This window comes from Capsicum annuum, chromosome 9 (genome assembly GCF_002878395.1).
Source record: "Capsicum annuum cultivar UCD-10X-F1 chromosome 9, UCD10Xv1.1, whole genome shotgun sequence".
NCBI lineage: Eukaryota > Viridiplantae > Streptophyta > Magnoliopsida > Solanales > Solanaceae > Capsicum > Capsicum annuum.
This window is the reverse complement of record NC_061119.1, coordinates 201,617,936-201,633,990: the sequence shown is the minus strand read 5'-3', so window position 1 is coordinate 201,633,990 and position 16,055 is coordinate 201,617,936. Positions and strand designations below refer to the sequence as shown.

The 16,055-nt window shown below is 34.4% G+C and overlaps 1 protein-coding gene and 1 long non-coding RNA gene across 2 annotated transcripts; one reads left to right on the top strand and one right to left on the bottom strand.

Moving 5' to 3' along the window:
• Positions 1-4,334: 4,334 nt before the first annotated feature.
• LOC107878230 lies at positions 4,335-8,310 on the bottom strand. The gene is made up of 2 exons (XM_016725152.2): positions 7,243-8,310; positions 4,335-4,627 (listed from the first exon to the last, which is right to left on the bottom strand). Exon 1 carries the CDS (start codon positions 8,083-8,085, stop codon positions 7,249-7,251), a length of 837 nt encoding a protein of 278 aa, XP_016580638.1. The 5' UTR covers positions 8,086-8,310; the 3' UTR covers positions 4,335-4,627; positions 7,243-7,248.
• Positions 8,311-9,366: 1,056 nt separating this feature from the next.
• LOC124887217 lies at positions 9,367-15,592 on the top strand. Its single transcript, XR_007044534.1, has 2 exons — positions 9,367-9,613; positions 14,737-15,592. It is a non-coding gene; the product is annotated as an uncharacterized LOC124887217 (long non-coding RNA).
• The last annotated feature ends 463 nt before the right edge of the window (positions 15,593-16,055 follow it).

The following is a 16,055-nucleotide window of genomic DNA, read 5'->3' as shown; positions in this document are numbered from 1 at the left end:
TAGCCAATGGCCACTTGGACGTAAGTTATGTTACAAAGAGCTTCTGGAATTGAGTTGATTTAGTATAAAATTAGTAGATGACATAGTAATGGTTATTATTGGCAGACAATAGAATAGTGATAATATATAATGTTTTCCCTTAGAATAAATATAACATAGTAGCATGCTAAGAATTTATTATCTTTGGTACAATGCTAAGCTACTGGTTACAGTTGTTAACATGCATGAGAAGTTTTCGTTCTAGTTAGAATTAGGGTTAAAATAGTGAATTAATATAATTGTTTTTTGTGATAAATATAGTCATTGATTAAATTGAATAGTAATCGATCATTAGGGAATAATGATAAATGTTAAGAGGTTAGATTTGCAGCGAGTAGTACAGGTAAAGTACCGTTCCTGTAGTTTTAGACTTTAAACCTGTTCGTATGAGGTTATCATTCTGTAACTATAAATATGGTTTGGATTGCGGTTTAGGTCTACAATTTTTAGAGTAAGAATTTATAAAGTGCTATCTTTGGATTCGTATTTTTATACGAATTATATATTTGAACAAATTTGGACCTTTCGGAAGCTTTACGGAAGGGAAAGACCTTGGTAAATTAGCTTGCGTTTAAATTCTTCAGTTGAGGTAGGTTACGGTTTAATTAGAGTTTAGACTCGACCTAATTGTATATATGCTCCTAAATTGGATACTTGTGGATTGGTAATCGTACATGATTGAAATTGTTAAAGTTTGGATTGTTGATTTATGTATAAATGTTTATTGAAAATTGACTTGATGAAATTGTCTTATGACTTTAAGTGTACTTGTAAACTTGGTAAATTGTATGGTATGCTGTGAGGTTGTGTAAATTGACATTGATAATGCCTGTTTATGTTTATGTTGGATCGGATACCACGCCAGTACGTTTACATTTATATTGGATCGGGTACCACGCCGGTACATTTTTATTTATGTTGGATAGGGTGCCACGCCGGTACGTTTGTATTTATGTTGGATCGGGTACCACACCGGTACGTTTATATTTATGTTGGATTGGGTACCACGCAGGTACGGTACATGAACATAGACTGTTCCCTGCAAGTCATGACTATTTGGGCAAAAATAAGTCCCATAGCATGTGTGTACATACTTGTGTTGATTCTGTGGATGTTTACCGTATGATTGATACTCTTGATAGTTATGTGATTTGTTTGTGAGCACGGTTGACCTGTTATTGTTGTATTGTTGGTCCAATGAGAATTTGTTATTTGATGATGCCTGTCTACTTGTTTTTCTAGTTATGTTGTGTACATCCTATTAAGTTGAGTTGACCTATGATGCCTACCAGTTCATAGTGGTTTGTACTGATACTACCCTGTACTCTTCTTTTGTTGAGTGCAGAAAGTGTTCTAAAGGCTCAGACACGACCTCACCTCTAGAGTTGATAGCAGATCTTGATCCAAAGGGTGAGCACTCCATCTTCAGGCTGCCACAGGTCATCTTAGTTGTTATTGTCCATCTTTCGGGCAATGAAACACTCCTAATCTATTTTATTTGGAAATCTCTTTAGACATGTTTTTGTTAGTAGTTCTTTTATGATGACTTTTGGATCTTGGGTATTTCAATAAGTATTTTATTTGATTTTCGTATTAATAACGATTAATCCTGAACTATTATTATTATGTTAATTTTATGATATCATCATCTTAATATTGACTAAGTGATTGGGTAAAGGTTCGGTTTAGATGGTTCTCCTATAGGAAGATTAGGGTGGGTGCCACTCATGGCTTTTTGGGTCGTGACAGTCTTGTTGATAAGTTTTTGTAATTATTAGATTTTTAATCACGTAATTGAATAATTTTAAATAAAAAATATTATTTATGAGGAAGAAGATATTAATAGAGGATTAGAATATATCAAAATCTACAAGTAATTCGATATTTTATATAATGACATAATTTAATATATTTAATAATTAAGCTTCGATGAAGATCATACATAGAAAGAAACATTGATATTTATATAAATTTGCAAGTATTTATTTTTTAGTTATAGCTAAAAATAAATTTATTTTGATATTTATTGAGTTTTAGTTTCCCATAGTTTTAGTGGCAATAGTTTTTGCTAATTATATTTTTTTCATCTTATCGAATCATCTGAAAAAAAAGTCAATGCTTTCAAATTTATATTATAATAATTATAACCTCAATTGAGAGTCTCCTTATAAATTTACGTAATAAGAATATATAAGGATATTAAATGATAATTAAACTACATTAATAGCTTGCTCCATTTGGTCTATTTACTTATTATGATTTTTTTTTAACATGCCTCTTACAAGAGTAACCTATTCATCCCATTTTAATTATTGTTTTATACTTTTTTATGTCCTCTACGAAAAATAATAATTATAAGTTATTATTTACTGTATTATAATATCAAAAATAACTATGAGGTTATAGTTGAAATCATTGAAAACTTTAATTTTGTAGGAAAAATTAGCTTGAATATTGTTGATTTAAAATAAAAGGAGTTTTAATTAAATAGCAATCTAACATGTGGTAAGAAGAAACCAATTATAAAAATCCAAGTGGAATGATCTTAACAAAAAGAATAAAGACGAAAATGAAAATATGTACTAAAAAATACTATTAATTATCATGTTGAGTAATTTCATTTCACAAAAAAAATTGAAATATCAAAAAAGCCCTTGCGAGGACTATCAAAATCTCAAGATCCTCTATGATTTAGTGATAAAAAAATATTGTCTTCAAAAGTTGTTCAAATTTTATCATTTTATTTTTCAAAAGATAATTTGACTTATTTTTAAACTAAACTGTGTTATATCAATTCAATAAAATAAGAAATTAGATATTCAAAATATATGAAAAACAAATATTATAAATTACCATGATTATATCAACATAATAATATTTTTTTCTTAAAAACATTGATTAAAGTTCATAAAATTTGATTCTTAAAAGTGAAATGTAACAAATATTTTAAGATGAAAAAGAAAATAATTTAATAAAACCAAAAAAGAAATTCAACCAATCACAAAGATTCATGTGGAAAATCTTAAAAGGGAGAACTATGACAAAGAAATGCCACATGTAAGACTTTAATACCTTGAATTTAAACGTGAGGACTATCAAACTTTTATTCTCACTTATATATGGTATATAATATATGGCATATTTGTCCTCATCATTAATTACTTGTTCTTCATATTATTTTTCAATATCTAACACTAAACATCGATTAATATAAATAATGTACTGAATAATCATGTCAATAGTTATTTTCATAATGGTGTGCCAGATTCAAGTTAAACAATACTAGAAAAAGTTGTATTTGCCTATTCTCAACAATAATAACCGATATGATTGTGCACATACAACTATGCTATGGTTAAAACTAATACGTACCCGATATATACAAACAACAATACATGCATGACATGTGTTTAAATTTAGAGTTCATGTTATTTAATCATGATTAATTAACAAGTAATTTACTTAATTTAATCACTTAATCATACTTAATTTAATCACTTAATCATAATAAAGAACATTAACTTGATATATGAGTAAGAACATTATCTTGATGTATACACCGTAATCACTTAATTATGATAAAAAATATTAGTTTAGTGTATGCACTATACGTTTTTACTGCTATGCTATTGGGTCGACGGACATACCACTATACAGTTTTTTTCCATAAGAAATTACGGAAGAATTTAAAATAATATTGTGGTCCAAGATCGAACTCTGGATAATTGAAATTGAATAAATAAAAACGTAGCTATCAATTTGTAGTTTTCTTTTACTCTCTATTTCATTTTATGTGCTTAATAGCTATTCATACATTATTCCTTTTTCAAGTATGTGAGATGTTTCACTTGATCGCCAACAAAAAATACCAACTTACAAAAACAATTTCGAGGTACACTTCTTCTATGAAAGTATTTCTTTATACACATATACTTATCCATACACAGAGTTACGAACCTATTGTACGTTTAGTTCCAAGTAGAATGGAACATGTCGAGACTATATGGTCCCATAAGGCAAATACTAATTTTTTTTTGGACAACTCTTTGATTTTCTTTTGATTATCTCTTTGATCTAAATTCAATAACATAATATTGGATGTTAGATTTTTTAATTTTTTCATAATTATTCCCCTTCACAGAAATCTCTTGACATTGAGAACATAAAATAAAATACAAAGCGAGTAATGAAGAGGTGGGATATAATATTTGTATGTTTCTACTATTGCTAGGAAGTTTAAAAAAAAAAAATAGAGATGTGCAGAATTTGGTGCACAAACAAAGGCGCAAGAGTCATTTATCTCAATCATGATGGTCATAACTAAGTGGCAATAACAGTTGCATTTTCGCATGACAAAATGTCCAAGTCCATGGATTTTAAAGAAAACTTACTAAGCAATATTTCATAATTTTGATGCCAAGAAAGATTCAAGCAATCATTTGTAAAATGCAATCATTAGCAATTTTGGCACCCAAATTCACCCAGCATATGCCAGTAGCATGTAAAGGTGTCCACAAAATGATCAAATATTCACAGTTTTTTTTTTTTTTTTTTGCTGTGGAAGCAGGTAATTTGGTAGGCTTCATCTCTGCAGAGAAAAAAAAAACACAGAATTTATAGTGAGAAATCTAGGAATAACAAATAACACAACAATGAAAATGTTGCACACAACAAAATTAAAGCTCCAACACATTGAAATGCAAGTCCGAGTGAAAAATTCAGAAACAATAACAAACACAATAATGAAAATGTTGCACACAAGCAAATTAAAGCTCCAATACATTGAATTCAATATCATTGTTAGTGCATCGAACCTCAAGTTTTTGGAGTTTATAATCCTCTTAAAATTGCCGTGAAACAGAGAGAACATTATAGTATTCAATGTTTAAACAACTTTCTGTACATTGGTGTTGTGTTCGTCCCACCCCATTATTCACTTAGATATAAACTAACTTGGCATGGCTGAGCACAGGACAGACAATAAGGTAATTAAATTATTGTTCTAGCTAAGCTCAAGCAATTACAGTGCACTTGTTCATCAATAACTTGAAAGTGAAAATCAGATTGAAATAAAGGGCTTGGGGGCGGTTGCGGCTATTGTTGTAAATTATACTACGTACAAGGTACCAACAGGTGCAAAGAGAAGAGGTGATGATCATAAATCTTTTCTGGGTCAGGATAATGCACACCTAGGTAAAAGTTAAAACAGTGAACTGAAACCCACTATGTGCAAATGAAACTCTCATCAATCAAGCATTCTAAAATACATCTAGAAGAAAATAAAAAGAAATGCCAGCATAGATAACACACGTACATTTCCAAAATCCCCATGTCACTACATCAAGCTCAAAAGAACCATACATTATTAACATGTATATCTTTCATGATAACAAGGAAAAGTTAGAATGACTATAGATTTGTGGACTCACTTCTGCTTGTCCCACACTCACCGTCTCAAACATTAACTGCGTAATTCACTTGTGTAAGGAAAAAGGTTTTCAACAAAAGAATATATTGGGGAACCTCGTTTCAATTTGTTACCATTCTTATAGTTAGCAACAACACATAGTATCAATGTAAGTAAGATAATCAACCACAACATTTCAGTCTTACACAAGCATGGTAGCATACTAATTACTTCAAACGGATACATGGTTCTAACTAGTCTCGCTTTCTGTTTATCATAGAGAGGAAGGTGGGGGACTTAAAACCTATTAATACAAAATATTTTACTCATCCTTCAGTTGGTCTTGTACTAAGCTATCGTACAAGTCAACTTTCATGTCTTTGCTCTGCAAAAATTGGCAGGAAAAGTGAAAGTAAAAGAAAAATCACAGTGCATACAAATAATTATTGTTTTATCACATAAGAATAATTAATGTACAGAATTTTGTGCTAGATTGCCTGCCGCTTTTTGTATGTCCTATATCAAGAATTCTTGATACCACAGCAGAATAGGTATTTCTAAGCAGCTTCTAATTTAAAATTATGTTCGTTCTTTCCTGTAATAAACGTCTCTTCGACGTGAGAACGATAATGAACTTCGAGATGATCTGTGGACTTCTAATTAAGCATTCAATAACGTACACCAAGAAACAGAATTGATTTAACCAGCTTATCAACATCATCTAATACTACAGACGACTAACATATTAGCACTACTTATTTCAAAATCTCATGGAACATTAGTATTATATTGTACAAGCAAAAGTTAATCCTAACAAAAAATTCCGCAAATAAGTCGATAATAGTCAGCTTTTACCACTTAAAGAGATTAATTTTAGCCACTTACACCTTCAGCTTCAGATCAGTTTCTTTTTTCATACCCCAATTTTCCTGATTTTTGATTCGTCTTTCACACTGTTACATGTGTGCGTTCAGGAGGTCATTTTACTTGCATAGAGTTTCAAAGTTAACTGACACTTTTTTCTTGGTCCAGAGTTGTCTATAGTCGAACCAAAAAAGTCTAATTAATCTGTGCTAGGGGACCCTGTCAATTCAGGGTCAACTGAACATAAAAATCTAGATGTAAACCACCACATTTTTAATTCACTGTCAACTGAACATAAACATCTAGATGTAAACCACCGCATTGTATGGTTGAATTCACTGTCTACGTCGACTGAACATAAACATCTAGATGTAAACCACCGCATTGTACGGTTTTAATTCACTGTCGACTGAAATAAACATCTAGATGTAAACCACCACATTGTATGGTTGAATTCACTGTCGATGTCGACTGAACATAAACATCTAGATGTAAACCACCACATTGTATGGTTGAATTCACTGTCTAGGTCGACTGAACACAAACATCTAGATGTAAACCACCACATTGTATGGTTTTAATTCACTGTCGACTGAAATAAACATCTAGATGTAAACCACCACATTGTATGGTTGAATTCACTGTCTACGTCGACTGAACATAAACATCTAGATGTAAACCACAACATTTTATGGTTGAATTCACCGTCAACTGAACATAAACATCTAGATCCACGTTGTATGGTTGTAATTCACTGTCGATTGAACATAAACATCTAGATGTAAACCACCACATTGTACGGTTGAATTCACTGTCGACTGAACATAAACATCTAGATGCAAACCACCACACAGTATATTAACCATACATTAGACTAATTGATAAGTGGTTTAGACTAATTGATAAGTGGTGAAAGCGGAAGGCGGGCTTACCTTGCACTAAGGTGAGTCATGAGTCGTGATAGGAGGAGAGGGAGGTTGAGTCCTCAACTCCTCATCAGCAGCATCCTCAGCATCATATCCCTCCTCAGCATCATCCTCAACGTTCCCAGCATCCTCCGCATCCTCCCTTGCATCCTCTTCTACAGTGTTTCCAGCCTTCCCAAAACCTGTCGATACGCCACCAAATGCATATCTGGAAAAGTCTTTTATTTCCCTGTGACGGTTATACTTGGGAAGCAAATTCTCCCATCCACATCCAATTCCTCCGGTTGATCTTCTTCTTTCAGCCCTCCCTAATCGTTCCAAATTCTCCATTACATCGGATTCAATGTCCATCTTCACATTGTTTTCAAACTCAAACACCATGAATTTCAATTTATTCTCATCAAACTCTTCCAGAAACCTTCCTTTTCCATCAAATCTAAGAATGCAGTTTCTCGGAGTGTCTACCTTCGCATTGAAGGTACCTTTAGCAAGTTCAAACACTTGCAAGCACTCATTAAACTCCATCAAAAGCTTTGAACCAGATTTCAAAGCACAATTAGATTCGAGAAATATCCATAAATCTCTCGCAGTTTCCAATTTTTCATTAGCAACAACGGCGCGAATTTCATCGCTCACTGAATTGACAATCCAATTAAAAACAGTTGAATTGTGCTTCTTCCATACAGCATAGGTGAAAGAATTTTCATCCGTTGGAACCGAAACCGTTCCGTCAATGAACTTTTGGTACCCGATTCTCTTCTGTGGTTTTAGAGCATCAAGGAATTTTTGCTGCCAAACTGAAAAAGAGGAGGAACTACCATCATAAACCTCATCAATAAGACGATCCATTTGGTAGAAATGTTCGGAAAATGTTAAGTCGACTGATCGAAAAGGAAATAGAAAATTGGATTTCAGAGAGAAATTGTGCAGAGAAGATATTTTGAAAAAGGATTCACGCCTTTATACCGCCAATTTACTCTATAGATGAGGAGGAAAGGAATGGCGGTGGAGTTGGTTGGGGTGTGTGTGAGAGATAGGGGGTGGGGGTATTTAATATTTTTGCTATATTTTCTCGATTATTAAATGTGTTTTTTCACTATTTATTTAAAATTTTTCAATAATAATATTTTTAATAATCTCAGAAAGTAGATTATCGAAAGGGTAAATTTTACCTCTATCTAATATGTAAATAGATTATTTTTGATATATTTCCGATTCAAAAAAATTGTCCAAAATAATTAAAATAATAATGCGTAAATTCTCTCATAACTTAGACTGATAGTAGTTATGCAGGTTTTAAACTGTAAATCAAACACCATACTAATTTATTCGCTTAACCAATTACAAATCAAGTATCATATTAGTTTATACTTTTAACAAATTACCAAAATATTATATACTTAAGTAGCATTTAATACTTGCATAATTCACGTTCAAATCAGCTATTAAATGGTCCTCACTAATTACACTTATTAGCTCTTTATTAGACTTGACTAATTAATTTATAATTTACTTTATTATTCTGAAATTATAGTATTATTTTTATCTCATATTAAAAAATAATTAATAATTTTTGAATAATGAATTCTAAATGATTTATTTTCCAGCAAAATGAGTCCTAAGATTGTATGAACTAGCACCAAAAGATGATACTAAATGCAATATGAATTGTACGGTAAAACGATAGGTTAGGAATCTTCGATTGGGAATAAGTCTTTTTAAATTTAACTACTTTGAAAATAAATATTTAACCTACAATATGAAATAAAAATACTATTACTATTTTAAAATAATAAATATCAAAATAAATTATTTTGGACATTTTATACTAATTAAAATTAAAATAAATTTATTCTTAAATTAATCCCTTTATTTTTGGTTTTCTTGGGGTAAAATTGTGATCAACTTTATGAAAATGAGGAGTGATTAAAGGATTACAAGACAACTCAAGTTTTTCATGTGTAAGGAATATATATTATATTATATAACAATAAATAAAAAGTATTCCGTATAACAATAACAATAAAATAAAAGGCACTCCGTATAATTTACTAAGTTATTCTTAAGCTGTTTTTTTTTTTTGGAGAATTGAGCATGTATACATCAAAATTTTACTTTCTCGAGGGAAGGGGTGTGTGTCACCTTTTTTGACATCTAACACTTCGTTGGGAACATGCTAGAAGAAAGAAAAAGAATTTATTTAGCTCAACCAATCTCTTGATGAAGCAGATGTTTTGTGACCTACATAGTGTGCTTTTGTCAATTCTCTGACCTGAAGTCTTTTTTTTTTTTTTTTTCTTGAACTTTTCCTTGTCGCTTATCTCCGTTGGAATTGACAACGAAGATGTAGGAAGTGTTAGCGGTGATGCCCCTAAGAGTAAGATATTTTAAGTATATTCATACTCTTAGAATTTTCTGTTTTTGAACTTCCATCAACATCCTAACGTAGAACTTGAGATTTAGTGCAGGTTTCTCACATATACCGTTCTTTGGCCTTGCATCGCACGTACCATCTCAGGGGTCTAATGCCACACCTCCGCGGTGGGCCTTGTGCCGCACGGGGTGTCCCCTAAATACGATTATTATTCCACTGTCCTATCTTTTATGACTTTGTTTCAAACAATTTCTTCTTTTGGGCTTAACCACAAACTTCTAAAATGACTTTAATGATTAAAAGCTGGAGCTTTGACGTCCTTTTGTATAATTTCTAACTAACTAAATCTTATTTTCAGTCCCAATTCCAGCTGAAAATTAGATGCATTCACCTTAATACTCTGAAGTTTCCTTTGTTTGTGGATAGAAGTAATAAAATCATAATGTTGCAACAACTAAACTAAGGTGCTCTATGTGTGGGGGGTCTAGAATTTTGATTTCATTTGCTTATGTGATGTCAGGAACAAGTATCCATGTTGTTACAAGCAGAAGAAGCATATTATTGAACATATGCACTATTATCTTTTTTTGTTTTTGGACGAAGGTAACTGATTTTGTGTATAAATCATCAACACATAATGCTGGGGGCCAAAATTTACATCAATGATCCAACCGACAAGAGAGCAAAAACATAAACTTCCTCTAGATCCTGTCTCTTCTTACAAGGATCCTAAGATGTCTACAATAGAAATTGGATCATCTGTATACTCTAAGCTACACCAATAGCAAAAACTTATAATGCAATTCATTTTTAACTTCTGTGTAGAGCTGCTGCTGTCTTCAAAACACCTAGAATTCCTCTCCTTCCATACCGTCCATCATATTACTGCTGGGACAATTCTCCATCTGCTTTTGTTGGTGCTGCCTTCCCCCTTAGTATTCCAGCTTAATAATGCCTCTTTTGTTCTGGCATGGTCCATTTAATGCCTCTGAAGTTGGTAAATAGATTCCACAGCTGGGTCACCGCTTTACAATGAAGGAACAGATGGTTAATTGCCTCTGCATTCTTTTCACAAAAAAAACATCTGGAGCACAAATGTATGCCCCTCTTCTGTAGGTTTTCCTGTGTTAAAGCAGCTTCTTTCACAACCAGCCAAGTAAAAACAGCTACTTTGTGTGGAATTTTGATTTTCCAAATAAGCTTCCAGGGTAGAAAATTTATCTGAGAACCCATCTGGTTCAATTCCTTACATGCAGACCTTACAGTGAAAATGCTCTTACTGTGGCATTTCCATCGTAAGGTTTCTTCCCCTTCCTGTAGCCCTTTGCACTGGTCTAGCGTGCCATAAAAGCTAGCCAATCTTTCAATCTCCCAATCTTGCATCAATCTTCTATAGGTTAAATTCCAACCTTGATTAGACCATACTTCATGTAGCGTAGATTCTTGCTGCTGATTTAGTAAGAAAATGTCAGGGAACATTTGCTTGAGAGTACCATTCCCTAACCAGTTATCTTGCCAAAACAGAATCCTCTTGCCATCTTTCACATTAAAATCAATTCTTTCAGAGAATCCATGCCATAAGTTCCTAATTGATCTCCACAAGCTGGTTCCGTAAGTGGTGTTCACATCTTTAGTCTTCCAGAACCCATCGTTTTCATACTTTGTTGTAATCATAGTGCCCCATAATGTTTGTTTTTCCTTGGGCAGTCTCCAAAGCCATTTCATTAGAAGACTTTTGTTTTACTTTCTCAAATATCTGATACCCAAACCTCCATGATTCTAGGCCAACAGTAAGGTTTTCTATTTGGCCGAATGGTAACCTTTTTTCTCCTTGTTGCCGTGCCATAAAAAGTTTCTTCTAAGAGCATCAATTCTTTCTTCCACATTGTTAGGAAGAGGAAATAAAGACATCAAATAGGTAGGTATAGCATCTAAGACAGAGTTGATCAACACCAATCTTCCTCCCATTGATAAGTAATGAGTTTTCAATCTAGTTAATCTTTTTTCACATCTTTCCAGAACACCATTCCAAATCTCCTTGGATTTACTCTTTGCTCCCAAGGGCATTCCTAAGTAAACTGTTAGGATCTTTTCTATCTCGCTGCCCAAGATACCAGCCAAAAATTGAATCCTTATCACCTCATTAATTGGAAAAATATGGCTTTTTTCAAATTAATGTGGAGACCTGAAGTAGCCTCAAACAGAATAAGTATAATCCTTAATACTTTAACTGACTCTCCTCCACATCACAAAAAATGAGCGTAGCATCAACATATTAGAGGTGCGTTACTTCCATCGCCGCATTTTATCCCTTTGATACATTGAATCCCCTTATCCACCCATTGTGGTGCGCAGTCTTCACCATATTATTAAGTCCCTCCATTACCAGAATAAAAATAAAAGGTGACAATGGATCACCTTGTTGCAAACCTCTTTGTGAAGGGAAAAAACCTTCAGGAACCATTTATCAACACCGAGAATTTGATAGTGCTAATACAAAATTTGATCCACCTAATCCACTTCTCACCAAACCCCATCTTCTGTAGAATTTCAAGTAAAAAGTTCCCGTTCACGTGGTCATATGCCTTTTCGATATCCAATTTGCACGTGATCCCTGTCTTTAAGTCTGGAATCTACAGATTCATTAACAATCAGAGCTACATCAGTAATTTGTCTGCCACATGCCATCTGTTGTGTATCCACTAGTTTATGCATCACTTTCTTAAGCCTCTCTGTGAGAATCTTGGATAACAGCTTGTATATGCTTCCTATTAAGCTAATAGGTATGAAGTATCTCAATTCCTTGGCCCCATTCTTTTTAGGAATAAGGGCTATATAAGTTGCTTTGAAACTCTTCTCAAAAACTTCCTGAAAATGAAAGTTTTGTATTGCATCCATCACATCAGCCTTTAAGACCTCCCAACACTGGACAAAGAATCCCATAGTGTATCCATCTGGGCCTGGAGCTTTATCTACTGCACATGCCTTAAGCCCTTCCAAAACTTCTTTTTCCTCAAAAGATCTTTGCAATTCCTGCTGGTCTTCTGTGTTGATGCTGGGACATTGGTTTGTGTTATACAAGGGTCTCCACTTCTCAGTTTCAGAATAAAGCTTCCGATAGAAGGATATGATCTCTCTTGATATTCTCTGCCTCCTCAATTACTTTTCCTTCGACTAACAGTTGATCAATATGATTATTCCTCTTGTGAGCATTGGCAATTCTCTGAAAGAACTTAGTATTTTTATCTCCCTGTTTGATCCACAATGTTCTTGACCTTTGCCTCCATGCTATCTCTTCTCTTCTTGCAAAAATCCTCAAATTCCATGTATAGATCAACTTTTTGGATGGCCTCTTCTTCAGTTAAGGATCTGGTCTGTTGAATACTATCGATAACGACAATCTTGCTTAGGATCAAATCTTTATTTTTCTCCAAGCTCCCAAAAGTACTTGAACTCCATTCTTTCAACTTGGTCTTCAGAGCTTTTAATTTTGCTGCAAGGATAAAGTCAGGCTGCCTACTACTACAAAAGAGTCCCACCAGTCCTTTACTTTGTCATTGAAGCCCTCAATTTCCAACCACCATGCTTCAAACTTGAAATAGGACTTTCTGTACTCCCAATTGCCACTCTGAAGTACAACAAGTGTATGATCAAAACATATTCTAGGGAGAATCTCTTGCTTGACATTTTTGAATTTTTCTCCCCATTCGTTAGTGTATAAAATTCTATCAATTCTGGAGGAGGTTTCCAGATTGTTCCCGTTGGTTCAGGTGTAATTTCCCCCGTGCAATTTTGGATCAATCAACTCCATATCCTCGATAAAATCAGAGAACTCTAGTCATGTATCCAGAATTTCTAGAGCAATTCTTCCTCTCTGAAGCATATCTAACTATGTTGAAATCTCTCCCAACTACCCATCAACTACCCATGGCCCTGTGAATAGACCCCTACTAGCTCCTATTTCCCACCATGCTTTTTTTCTTTTCTTATTGCAGTTTGGTGCATACACCCGTGTCATGTGCCAACTAAAATCATAGGTTTTGGACTTGAAACTGCACGTCAAAGTATGAGAGCTAATTTCCACAATTTCCCCTTCCCAAACCTTGCTATCCCACAACATCAATACACCACCCCTAGTACCACTTGCTTCTAGCTGTCCATATCTAACCCCCCTATTTCCCTATATCTGATGAATTAAACCCCCTATATCCCTCTCCAATTTAGTTTCCTGCAGACAAATGACATCTGCTTTCCACTTTTGAATTAAACTATTAATCACCCTCCTTTTTTCTCTACAATTTAACCCCCTCACATTCCAAGAAATTATTTTGATCTCCATCATAATACAATTGAATTTCCTTTCCCCCTAGTTCTAGCCCTTGTACTTTGGAATTTCATGTCAATTGCCAATCTTTTTAGCTCCTGTGAACCTTAGTTTTTGGAATATTCATGAATCTTGTCAATGGTTCTTTCACGATCCCTTGTCGTTTGCTATTTGATCTTCTTGAATAGAGCAATGCTTCCTTTCTGCAACCTTGGAATTCTACCCCGAACTCCTTACTTAGCTTGATTATGTTTTGATGAACCCAAATTGACACGTTCATCTCTTCATCACTTCCCCCCACTGCATATTCAGAGTTAAGAGGTTCAACCTCTTCTATGTTCTAATTCTGATCGTTAATACAATCGACCAGTTGCATGTCTTGCTGATCTCTATTGTTTTCAGATTGTGTCTCTACATCTTCAATGTGTGCTACTGCATCTTCATAATCTTCCCCTTCTTCTATAATTGATCTATTCATTGGAGAGGATGGCAGGTCTTCCTCTGGGAATTTTATCGCTAACTCTCCTAAGCTGCTATCAAAGAAAGAGACATTTGTGTGGTTTGCTTCTATTTCCACAAGCAACGGATCTATCCTTGTAGAGCATGTGCCATTTGAGTGCCCACAGAAAAATCACAATTTGAAAACATAAGCCCCTCATCTGTCCCACATGCCCATATGCTGGTGGGCCCTCGCTAGCTGTATTATTATTTGAAATAAATGGTTGTACAGAGGCACCCACGTGCCTATCTACTTCTTTGCTTGGATTGCTGTCTTTAACCCTGTAGGTTTTTTTTTATCCAGTGGTCCTTTGACTGCATCACTTCATCTTCTCCGGCGATCACGAAGGTTTTTGACTCGCACCAGATAGGGATGTGAAAGGTAAGACCATTTTCGGCTATCTTAACCTCTTTCGGAACTTCTCCTCCATTTCTTTTGACTCTCATTCTCGCCCATTTTAGATGATTCTTCAAAGATGTCTCCTCCTCAATTTCCAGCCAACCCCCGCATTGATTTCTGATGGCTTTAAATACTTTTTCTGTCCAAAACTGAAGAGGAAGGCCTATTGCTCTTACCCATGTTGAATTCTCTTGATGTGTACAACATCCGACTGTCAGTATCCACCCGTCGAGATGGATCTTCAGGTGCTTCCACATCCACTGTCCATGAAGAATATGCTCTGCCATGTGTTTGTTGGGAAACTCGAACAGGAAAGAGTGCCCCCACATCTTGTATACATTGATACCAAAAGCATTTTTCCAAGTACTCACTGCTCACTTCGTGATATCTGTGAGATTTGGTTTCTCCTTCTCATCCCCGCTGAAGTTCCTAGCTATACATCTTCCGAGCAAATCATTTTCTGGACTAACATCACCACCAGAGACGAAGATAGAGTTGATTTTGTTTCTAACTAGGGCTTCCGATGCCTCCTTTGATTGCCACTTACTAGTCCTGACTGAGTCTACATAAGGGATCTTTGGATCTGCCTTCTTGTAACTGTTTGTAATAAAGGATCCTTTATGTTCTTTGATGAAATTATCAATCTTAAATGCAATGTCTCCCCACCCCGTATTTAATGATACTTCTGGAATAATAATGACAGATCTATTTTCTCCTTGTACGGTCACAATGCTTATAAATCTCCCAAACTTGTTATGTTTCCTGGAACAAAAGAAATTGGAGTACTACTCATTTAACTTCCACCTTCTCATGTGTGTGCCAGAATCTTTTGAAGCTTCTCGGAGTACAAACACTAGCCATTCCATGGTTTTCTTGCTGAAAGTTGTCCTGCGTATCAAATTCCGACTTCTTACTTCAGCTCTAGCTGCAAGTCTGGTTATATCGTACGACTTAAATCTTACTGCAAAGTAGATTCTATTGTCCCCCATGTATTACAAAAAAAAGACTCTAGAGAAAAAAGGGCCCGCCAAAATAGAAAACTTTTCTTTCTTTCAAGAATCAGTTTGATTGTGAAGTAGATGTCCTATGGTGATTGAAGCAGTAATCACAGTGGGTGATTGCTGATTGGCTCAGAAATAAAGGTTGGAGGTGTCTCCGATGATCGACCACCACCGGAGGAGGAGGGGATCAGAAGCCCAAAAGGGGCTTCTAAAAAGTTTTCT